This window comes from Ornithorhynchus anatinus, chromosome X1, assembly GCF_004115215.2.
Source record: "Ornithorhynchus anatinus isolate Pmale09 chromosome X1, mOrnAna1.pri.v4, whole genome shotgun sequence".
Taxonomy (NCBI): Eukaryota; Metazoa; Chordata; class Mammalia; order Monotremata; family Ornithorhynchidae; genus Ornithorhynchus; species Ornithorhynchus anatinus.
Genome location: NC_041749.1, coordinates 84022275 through 84033099, shown reverse-complemented (window position 1 = coordinate 84033099; position 10825 = coordinate 84022275). Strand labels below are relative to the sequence as shown.

The window sequence follows — 10825 nt, the reverse complement described above, 5'->3', positions numbered from 1 at the left end:
ATAGGGAGAGAAGAGCCCGAGCCCCCACCCCCCGCACTGTAGTGTAGCTTCAGCAGCAAAATGACAGAGTTCCGAGAACCGGGTTTCTTTTTTGCTCATAGCTTGACGGCCCTTGCCACTAAAAATAGCACTAAAAATATGAGCTAATCAGATTGGACACAATCCATGTTCCACGTAGGGCTCGCAGTCTTAATCCCCACTTTATAGTTGGGTCCACGAAAGCCATGAAGAGAGATGTGTGTGGGGGGGCCATACGGAGTTTGGTGGACGGAGTTGGACTATAGCTCCTCTTTTCTATTAAACCAATAGTTCACAGTTACTCATTTTGCTAATACATTCGAATCTGCCAGAACACATGCCTTCATTACCCACTTTGGCTGGAACGCAATGAAAGGCTCAAGGGACATTATTCCAACAGTGCACATCTTTCTGGATTCAGTGCAGCACGGTTTTGGAAGAAATGGTTGTGGACCCTTTACTAATTTTAGTGGTGGTGTGTGATAAAATAGAATACTATAAAACAGAGGCAATCTGCAAGGTCCCCGGGTACGATTCAGACAACCCAGTTTTACTCCTTTGGTCTCGATTTGTCTCCGTAAATCAAGTTTGATTTCTTAGGCAATAGAGGCAGTATTACAGATAATAATGTTGCTATTTGTTAAGTGCTTACTATGTGCAGAGCACTGTTCTAAGCCCTGGGGGTAGATACAGGGTAATCAGGTTGTCCCACGTGAGGCTCACAGTTAATCCCCATTTTACAGATGAGGTAACTGAGGCACAGAGAAGTTAGGTGACTTGCCCACAGTCACACAGCTGACAAGTGGCAGAGCCGGGAGTCGAACCCATGACCTCTGACTCCCAAGCAGTGGTTAGTTCCTCTGATGCTTCTAAAGTAGATGATGCGAGTGTAACTACAATGTTATTCTGCGCCCACCCTCCCCCCCGCGAACCATCCGTGTGGTCATTCTCAGCACCTTGCAAATTTTGGTGCTGGTTCGGAGCAGTGTTAGGACAGGGGAGAATGGATGGATCGATGGATGGGGGCAGGGAGGAGCCACACGCCCACTTTCCTTTCAATGGGGTGTAAACCATACCCCCTGCTGCATCAGCAGCTAATGTGATAAGTAGAGGTAGTGTCATATGCAGAATTTTGGAAGAAGCGTTGAAAAGCCGGGGTGTCAATAAAACATCTGTGCAAGTTAATAAAACAATAAAAAAATAAAACAACAAAGAACTGTGGCGTGCCGAATGCTGAAAAGCAGAGGGCCACCCGTACTCGGGATGGCATCGTTGGGAAATTACAATAGTAATAATTGTGGTGTTTAAGTGCTTACTATATGCCAAACACTGTACTAAGTGCTGGGGTGAATACAAGCATATCGGGTTGGACACAGTCCCTGTCCTGCTTGGGGAAGGACAGAGAAGCAGCGTGGCTCAGTGGAAAGAGCCCGGGCTTGCGAACCAGAGGTCATGGGTTCTAATCCCAGCTCCGCCGCTTGTCAGTTGCATGACTTTGGGCAAGTCACTCAACTTCTCTGTGCCTCAGTTATCTCATCTGTAAAATGGGGATTAAGACTGTGAGCCCCACATGGGACAACCTGATTACCTTGTATCTACCCCAATTCTTAGAGTGTTTGGTGCATAGTGAGCACTTAACAAATACCGTCATTATTATTATTATTATTATTGGGACTCAGTCTTATTCCCCATTTTACAGCACAGAGAAGTGAAGTGACTTGCCCAAGGCCACACAGCAGACAAGTGACAGCTGGGATTAGAATTTATGACCTGACTCCCTGGCCCATGCTCTATCCACTATGCCATGCCGCTTCTCCTAGTTACTGCTTTGGTGTTGATAATGTTTTGGAAAAATGGGCAATGAGTAAAACTGGCAGTGCTCAATGACTTGTAGAATTTGTGCAGGGAGAGAGTGGGAGCTCTTATCTGTGCGGGAGAGCATCATTGTAGAGCAGAACAAGGAGAGAAGAGAGACCTCCTCCAAGCATCCCAGCAACCAGACCTATGGAATGAGGACCGGCCAGCTATCTGGGGGTTGGCGGCAACTATTTAATGGGCCAGACTTTGGAAATACCTCTGTGGGAGGCCCCTTTGGTTATTTCTTACTCGGCAGGAGAAATCCGAGGGGGCTTGGGTCCCAGAGACACCGGAGTTTGACTGAAGTCAAGTGGGTTGTTAAGAGAAGCAGCGTGGCTCAGTGGAAAGAGCACGGGCTTGGGAGTCAGAGGTCATGGGTCCCAGCTCAGCCGCTTGTCAGCTGTGTGACTTTGGGCAAGTCACCTCTCTGTGCCTCAGTTATCTCATCTGTAAAATGGGGATGAAGACTGAGCCCCATGTGGGACAGTCTGATCACCTTGCCCCAGCGCTTAGAACAGTTTTTTGCACATAGTAAGCACTTAATAAATGCCATCATTATTATTACTATTTCAGGTAGGGATGTAGCATGACTTGACCCTCAGACGGCCAGCAGCCATCCAACTTGTGGGCGAACACGGGTCACTCCGGTGCCTTTGAGGACAGCATGTGGAAGGTTTTAGGAAACCCCTTAAGCTTATTAGGCTTCAAATGTGGTATAGAGTACTCAGTATTCAGTGTGGCATTTGTATTTGCAGATCATTTACATTACATGAGAAATATAATTTTCAGGTGAAAGTTATTTATGTAGTTCCACAGAAGTCAAAAAGTTCTTACTTGAAGCTGACTCGTTTATTCTAAGCTGCACATAGTTTGTTTTCTGAACAATATTTTAGAGAGAATCAAGGATTTTAATGTAGTTTAAATAATGCCAATATCCCTAAATCAACTCCAGAGAGTAGGTTTATGCAATCCTATTTCCAAACACATCGTGTGTACCAGTTACCTCGATAACCTTTGAATCCATGGCTCATTCCTGACCTAAAGCCTTTACTGTATTATCAACGTGGCATAGTTACCGTTTTAGCGAACACCAAATAATAATGATGGTATTTAAGTGCTTACTGTGTGCCGAGCACTGTTCTAAGCACTGGGGTAGATACAGGGTAATCAGGTTGTCCCAGGTGAGGCTCACAGACTCAATCCCCATTTTACAGATGAGGTAACAGGCACCTCAAGCTAAGTGGCTTGCCCAAAGTCACACAGCTGACAGGTGGCGGAGCCGGGATTAGAACCTATGACCTCTGACTCCTAAACCGGTGCTCTTGCCAATGAGCCACGCTGTACCCATCCGTTAAAATCATATATTCTGAATTAATTCTCGGTTAGTAATTGTGCCCTTTGCTCTTCAGTTCATTATTTTCCAGTGAATGCTAAATTTTTTATTTCCTTTTGGACGGTAGAGTAAGTTATGGTATTTAAGCGCTTACTCTGTGCCAGGTACTATACTAAGCACTGAGGTAGGTATGAGCTAATCAGGTTGGATACAATCCATGTCCCACGTAGGGCTCGCAGTCTTAGTCCCCGTTTTATAGTTGAGGTAACAGGCACAGAGAAGTTAAGTGACTTGCTTAAGGTCACACAGCAGATAAGAGGTGAAGCTGGAATCAAAATCAAGGTCCTTCCGACTCTCCGCTCTATCCACTAGACCACCCTGCTTCCCCTTTTCGAATTTAGGCAATGTCATCAGCACTGGGGAAGTACACGAACTTTCGGTTTAGCAGGGTACCTCATGTCCAGTAATGGGCAGAAGTGTCTGTTAAATTTGATTTAGTGATATGGCCTGAAACTGGAGAAATTTCAGGTTGCTCAAGGGCACGATGGCAAAGTGAAATATTTCATTATTTGAAGAGTAGTGCTCCTGGATAATTGCCTAGGGTAGAATTTTCTAGGAATCTGTTCGTGTTATGGTTCTTCTCCAAGCAGTTTGTCATATCTAGCATATTTGTTAGCACTTGGAATTGCCATTGTGTCTTTAATACACACACATACACAACACGCACACACAAAAAAAGAAATACTGGCTTCTAGGGCTTACCTATTCCTTTGGTCAATAAGGTGGCAGGAAAAATTGCCTATGCAGGTTCCTCCCCCTCACCCCCCCAGTTTATAAATCCTCACACAACACTTTTGTTTTTTTCAGTGCTGCCTTAATAACTTCAGGAAAAGACTAAAATGTTTTCGGTGTGGAGCGGATAAATTTGGTAAATTTTATTTTCTTTTGAAGTATATGAAGTACCTTTGTTTTTAGCTGTTGTCATTGTACATAAACGTACCACAAATCATCTCAGGGGGTGGGTGATTTTTGAGTTCCCATTCTGGGGATTTTGTAATTTTGTTTGTATTTTTCCCTTCCCCCATGAAGACTCAGAACAGGAGGTACCACCTGGAGCTGCAGAGGCTGTTCAGTCTGTGGATTACTACTGCGATAGTAAGTGGAGGCACACAGCCTCGGCCTATCACAAAGTCCTTGCTTCTTAAGGGCTGGAGTCTCTTCTGACCTGCTGAAAAGTATGAATCAAGGCCCTGAAGGAATGAAAGCCCTGTTGGTTGCAGCAGTAATCTGGGTGCAGTTTCTTGGGTCCATCTCCCAGTGATCTGTCTTTTAATTTGTAGGGGTTTTCTGCAGGCAGGATTTCACTAACACCTAACCTTACCTACCAGTCAGGTAATGCTCTCATGTGATTAGTGTCCTGAATTTGTCCACCAAAATAGTGTGAAGCTGAGTAGTGCTCAGTGCAATAGGAAGTCATGTGCAACATGTAATCATTTGTCTCCCAAGTCTACAAAATGGGTCAAAACATATATAAATATATATATATGTAACTGTTTAACGTGTGTGTGTATGTATATATACACGTTAAACAGTGATAAGTGGAACATGGTCAAAGTCCAGGATAAAAATTTGTCCCAATAATAAGTAATTTTGAATTGGGTTTTTAATACAAATGTAAATATTTACTTCTGAAGTGTTACCTTTTGCATCTTATTTGGCAAAAAAAGTACCTTTTTCCTCACATTCTAGAGATATCATCTATGCTAAATGGATCTACCACTATTTAATGCTAAATTGAAGCAGGCTGTAGTCATTATTCAAACCAGCTAAAATACACCAGTTTTGCCAAGGAGGTTGCTTTCACTATGTTAGAGAGTTGGGGTCAATGTCCTCACAGCCCTGAGTCTGTCTGGATTCAGAAGCCCATGGGCATTTGTGCAGCATCATCCACTGAGTACTACAGTACAAATTTTACTTAATTGGGATTTTTGTGAAACCACAACCCAAGAGAACTGGGTATAAAGGAGGAAAGGGGGGTGTTTTATCTAGAAGCATACTGTCAGTCAAGAACACTTAAGAACATAAAGGGAGTGCCTGTATAACATTTGTTCTGTTTCCTCCCTCCCCGATTCAGCCATCATTCTCCGGAACATAGCTCCTCACACTGTAGTGGATTCCATTATGACTGCACTGTCGCCGTATGCATCACTGGCTGTCAACAATATTCGCCTTATCAAAGACAAACAGACACAGCAGAACAGAGGCTTTGCATTTGTACAACTGTCTTCTGCAATGGTGAGGATATTTTTTTTGTTTTGTTTTTAAAGGAATCCTTGCATTTCATTTTCAAATCACTTTGATTTGAAAAGGAACATGTGGTTCATCATCATGGGGCTGCTTGATGTAATGCAGCAGGATGAGGAGTTCATTTCTGAAGATTTTAAGGTCAATTCCTGTATCAGTTATTCATGGTTGCCCGACTTTTATTTTTAAACCAAATAATTGGATAACTTTGCTAATTCCAGTTGACCTGGGAATAGATGAACAAGCAAGCTTCATGGCCTAGGTCTGTCCTGTTTCCTATCTGAATCTCTTTCTGATTGATTTGGCTCTCTGTTGTCGTAATGCCGAAAAATCCTCGTTTTAGACAAATGAAAGACAGAATTTTAATGATTACTAATCTGTATGCACAACAGTGAGCACCTGAAGTTCTCTTGCCTTGTTTCTAATGGAGACGACTGCCTGTAAGGCCAGAATGTGTTCTCCCCTTTAGGATGCCTCTCAACTGTTGCAAATATTACAAAGCCTTCATCCCCCATTGAAGATTGATGGGAAGACTATTGGAGTCGATTTTGCCAAGAGTGCCAGAAAGTGAGTTGCCAAATATCGATCTTCATTGCCTTTACCGGAGAGGACCTGCTGCAACTTTGTTCTGAGTTTTTTTTTGGATAAACATCCAGACCTTGGTGTCTAGGAACATGAAAGTAAGGTTTATCTGTGAAGTTTTGTGTGGAGGGTTTCCCCCTCCCGCCCCTCATCTGCACTTCTAAATAACTGAGTATCCATTTGCTCTAGCAGGTGAGAGGGCATGACTGCTCAAGATTTAGTGAGAAATAATGAATATGCAGGCTGTAGAAGTGGGGGAAAAAAACCCATTTGAAAGCAGTCCTTGCTTTACACAATTGCGCCAGAGTTAACCTCATTGCTTACTCAGTTCCCATAAACCTTCCAGTCAGTACTTGCTTGCTAGACACTTGGCTAGGTTGCCAATTACTGTGGAAGATAATAGTGCCATAATGACACTGGTTTTTAGGGAAATTGGCTTTGGGAGGCCACCCAAGAAATGTGACCATGACAGACCACAGCACTCTTTGTGCTTTAAGTGCTCTCTAATCTGACCTTTAAGTAATCTCTTAAAAGCTCAGTGGGAAGGAATCCTCTGTGGCACCCTCCTGCAACAGAAAATTCAGTGAGTGTGGATACATTGAGGTTGAAATGAAAAGGTAGAATTAGTTCATGTGACTTAATCTTCCTGGTTTCAGAGACTTGGTTCTCCCCGATGGTAACCGGGTCAGCGCCTTCTCTGTGGCTAGCACAGCCATTGCTGCGGCTCAGTGGTCGTCCACCCAGGTATGATCGAGGGTCTTCTTGCTCGAATGTCCTTGTGGTTTTGTTTGTTTGTGGCTGAAATGACAGTGACCGCCGCACCCTCCTGAGTTACCGTTCCTTTTTTCTTGCTTCCGAGACCCAAGCGTAGTAGAGCATGGTTCCTAGTATGCCTCATAGCCATTTGTGAAATGAAAATTTCTGTTTTTTTTTTCCTTCTCTGCTGGAATTTGCAGTCTCAGAGTGGAGAAGGGGGCAACATAGACTACAGTTATCTCCAGCCAGGCCAGGATGGCTATGCCCAGTATGCTCAGGTTAGTAGAGAAGTTGAAGAAATGAAGTATTTTTGGTCCCAGAAGATTGTATGTGGCACACTAACTTTGCCATTTGATCTCCTGCAGTACCCACAGGACTACCAGCAGTTTTACCAGCAGCAAGCAGGAGAGTTGGAGTCTGATGCATCTTCAGTATCAGGTACCTCCAACTTGTTTTTTGCCGGGTCCACTCTGGTCGAGAGACACAAGGCGGGTAGGATCCGCAGCCAGATCAGGTTGCCAAAGGGGTCGTGGAAACAGACGCTTGATTTGGCTCTTTTTTAAAAGAAAAAGAATATTTGAGCTCGATCACAGTATGGTGTCAGTTGGGAGCATGACACTGAAGGTGAATGCTGTCGAATATATAACTTACACAATCTAAACGAGCTGACTGGCTTCCTAACTGACTATTTTTATTATCAGGGGCGGCCGTGACCACTTCAGCAGCTGTAGTATCTCAGAGTCCCCAGCTGTATAATCAAACCTCCAATTCACCAGGCTCACCGGTAATCTGTAGTTTTTCATATAGAACTGTTGACTGTCGTGGAAACTTTACTGTTTTGCTGGGCAAGTATTACACTGCCCCGCTTTTTGTGCAGACTTGCATGACTCATAACTGAAGACTATCTGCAAGTCCCATTTTACTGTCATGTATTCTTGGTAGGACTAGATGAATAGTTTAATTGCTTTTTCTAATTGAAGGTGCCCCAGTTGGCTTGTCTCTAATAACTTTCTGCATGCACTGATTTAAACTGTATGGAAAGAGATATCTAAAACTGTTGTAGTATGCATCGCTTGTTGGAAGGTCACATGAGAACTATAGCCATGGCCCACCGGGGGAACGTTTTCTCTCAGGAAAATGTTAGCTCTTGTGTTCTCTCTTGAAGAGGTGTCGGTGATCAGAATACCTATATGCTTTTTTTCTCCCTCCCCCAGACTGAGGAGGCGCAACCTAGCACTAGCGCAAGCCCTCCAGCACCAGTGACTTCCCCATCTGGTGTAGTTCCCGGAACCAAATACGGTAAGAAAGCTGAAGTGAAACATGGACCCTGGTTGCGATTGAATTGGCTCAGGACACCATTGGCTCACTTTTGTGAGCAGTTTAACTACACTGGGGTAATGAAGAGCCATGTACCTAATGAATGCATTAAGGACCGTGAACCCCTCAGTTGCCTAAAGACTTTAGGAGAGAATGATCTGAATTTTGATCTTTACAGCTGTCCCTGACACTTCTACCTACCAGTATGATGAATCTTCGGGATATTATTATGATCCAATAACAGGACTCTATTATGATCCAAATTCCCAGGTAAATGCAAGTTCTCCATACACCATGAATGCCATTTTAAAATCTCTTAGTTTTGCATAGGTCAAGTGATGGGGCTGTAGAATTAACTATTCTCCAGATGGATTACAGTTCTTCTGGGTGTAGCCGGTGGATCTCAGGCTTTCTGTTTCATTTAGCTTTCTTCTCTCTGACTCAGATATCCGTTTAACCCATAAAAGACCGTTGGTAACTGGTTAGCTTGCTTTTGATTCAGACAACAATGATAGGGGCCACTGTGGAAAAGATCAAATTAGTAATTGTACATTACCTGCTGTTTCCTGTCTGTTCATTCCTGAGAACAAGATTAGGCCTGCATAAGGAGAAACTGGGCTGTTTAGAGCAGTCCTGCAAACCCCCGAATAAAATTGCTGCCAAAATTATCTATCTTTAACCAACTTTCCAAATTCACAACTGCCAGGTCACCTCTACTCACCTTGTTTGTCTGATGACCAAGGAGAGTTAATGCTAGCCTGCAATCTTTAAAGCCCCTGTTGCTTGCCTGGTCTGGCCTGCCCTAAGCAGTTCTAATCGGCTCCTGTAAAAGTCTTATTTCTTGTTATTTAGCCGATTTCCCCAGCCACCCTCACTATATACAGCAGATAAAAGAAGCTGCTAAGGACCCAACCACTTAGTGGAGAAGGGTTCAGCCATTTTCATGCACAAGGCAGCTGCCGAAAAGGGGGGGAGTAGTAAACAGCAGTTTACTGTCACCAACCTGGAGCTCCTATATTTGGAATCCCTAACAGATCCCCAGGGGTTCTCACCCCCCGAATCGATCAATTGTTTTGAGTGCTTACTCTGTGCAGAGCACTGTACTAAATGCTTGGGAGAGCACAGGAGAGTTGTTAGACAAGATCCCTGTCCACAAGGAACTTATAGTCTGGGGCTGGGGAGATGACAGACATTAAAATACATTATGGATATATGCATAAGTGCCATGGGACTGGGGTGAATATCAAGTGTTTAAAGGATACAGATCCAAGTGCGTAGGTAAGGGAGAAGGGAGTAGGGGAAATGAGTGCTTAGTCAGGGAAGGCCTCTTGGAGGAGATGGGGTTTTAAGAAGGTTTTGAAGGTGCGGAGAGCAGTGGTCGGTTATATATGAATGGGGAGGGTGTTGCAAGATGTGAGCAAGAGACTGGTGTCAAGATAGTTGAGGTCAAGGTACAGTGAATAGGTTGACGTTGGGCGAGTGAAGTGTTTGGCCAGGTTGTAGTAGGAAACCAGCGAGTTAAGATAGAAGTGGGTAAGTCGATTGAATGCTTTAAAAGCAGATGGTAAGGAGTTTCTGTTTGATGCGGAAGTGGATGGAAAAGTCACTGGAGATTCTTGAGGAGTGGGAAGACCCAGACCAACTTTTTTTTAGAAAAATGATCCACACCGAGAGGGAAGTAAGAACTGGAATGGGGAGAGGCAGGGAGGTCAGCAAGGAGGCTGACTACTAAGCCAAGTACGACTAAGTCAGGGAGGGATAGCAGTTTGGATGGAGAGGAGAGAGCAGATTTTAATGATGTTATGAAAGCAGAACCAACAGGCTCTGTTGACAGAATGAATATGTGGATTGAATGAAAGAGGCGAGTTGAGGTTAATGCCAAGATTACAGACTTGTGAGATAGAGCATGGTAGTGTTGTCTGTAGTGAGGTCAGTTCCTGCTTGTTCACTCTGCCGATCCCTATCAAATCAATCAGTGGTATTGATTGAGCACTAACTATGTGCAGAGCACTGTTCTAAGCGCTTGGGAGAGTACAATAAAAGAGAAATTAGACATGTTCCTTGCCCATAATGAGCTTACAAACTCCAGCTCCCTACTTTTTTCCCTATTAGGAGTTTAAGATGGAGTGCTCTTTATGCCTCTGACATGGCTTTTCCCTTCTCTAGGCCCTTCTCCTTGCCCAGTTCCTTCCCTGTAGTAGTCTGTGTTCCAGTTGATACCACCCAGGTGCATTATTGACATCCCATGCAAAACAGCTGGGATTTAAGGAACCAGGCTGGAATCTTCCTTCTAGTGTTCTAAATTCACCACCACCACCTCCTCTGCGGGCTGTCTAGAAGGACGTTTTCCCGGCTCTGCCACTAACCACTGTGTGACCTTGGGCAAATCATCTAACTTCCCTGTTCCTCACTTTACTCATCTATAAAATGGGGATCACATCCCTGGTCTCCCTCCTACTTGGACTGTGAGCCCCATGCGGGACAGAGATCATCCAACCTCACTTTTTTATGTCTACTCCAGTGCTCATTACTATGTGCTTGGCACATAGTAAGCACTTAACATTCCTTTTTTTTTTTTAACACAAACTTTTTAAGTGGTTTTTGATGTTGAGTGAACGATGGATCAATGGTATTCATTGAACGCTTACTGCGTGCAGA

General features: G+C 44.0%; 1 protein-coding gene across 3 annotated transcripts in view; it reads left to right on the top strand.

The window, feature by feature from the left end:
- Nucleotides 1-10825, top strand: part of RBM5 (RNA binding motif protein 5) — a 41235-nt gene that overhangs the window by 23718 nt on the left and 6692 nt on the right. For all 3 annotated transcript variants that reach the window (XM_029050166.2, XM_029050164.2, XM_029050165.2), the window contains exons 8-17: nt 4076-4136; nt 4298-4363; nt 5343-5503; nt 5982-6079; nt 6751-6838; nt 7051-7128; nt 7216-7288; nt 7552-7634; nt 8065-8149; nt 8346-8437. In XM_029050166.2, coding sequence (XP_028905999.1) covers nt 4076-4136; nt 4298-4363; nt 5343-5503; nt 5982-6079; nt 6751-6838; nt 7051-7128; nt 7216-7288; nt 7552-7634; nt 8065-8149; nt 8346-8437 — 885 coding nt within the window. The remainder of the gene's footprint in view (nt 1-4075; nt 4137-4297; nt 4364-5342; nt 5504-5981; nt 6080-6750; nt 6839-7050; nt 7129-7215; nt 7289-7551; nt 7635-8064; nt 8150-8345; nt 8438-10825) is intronic.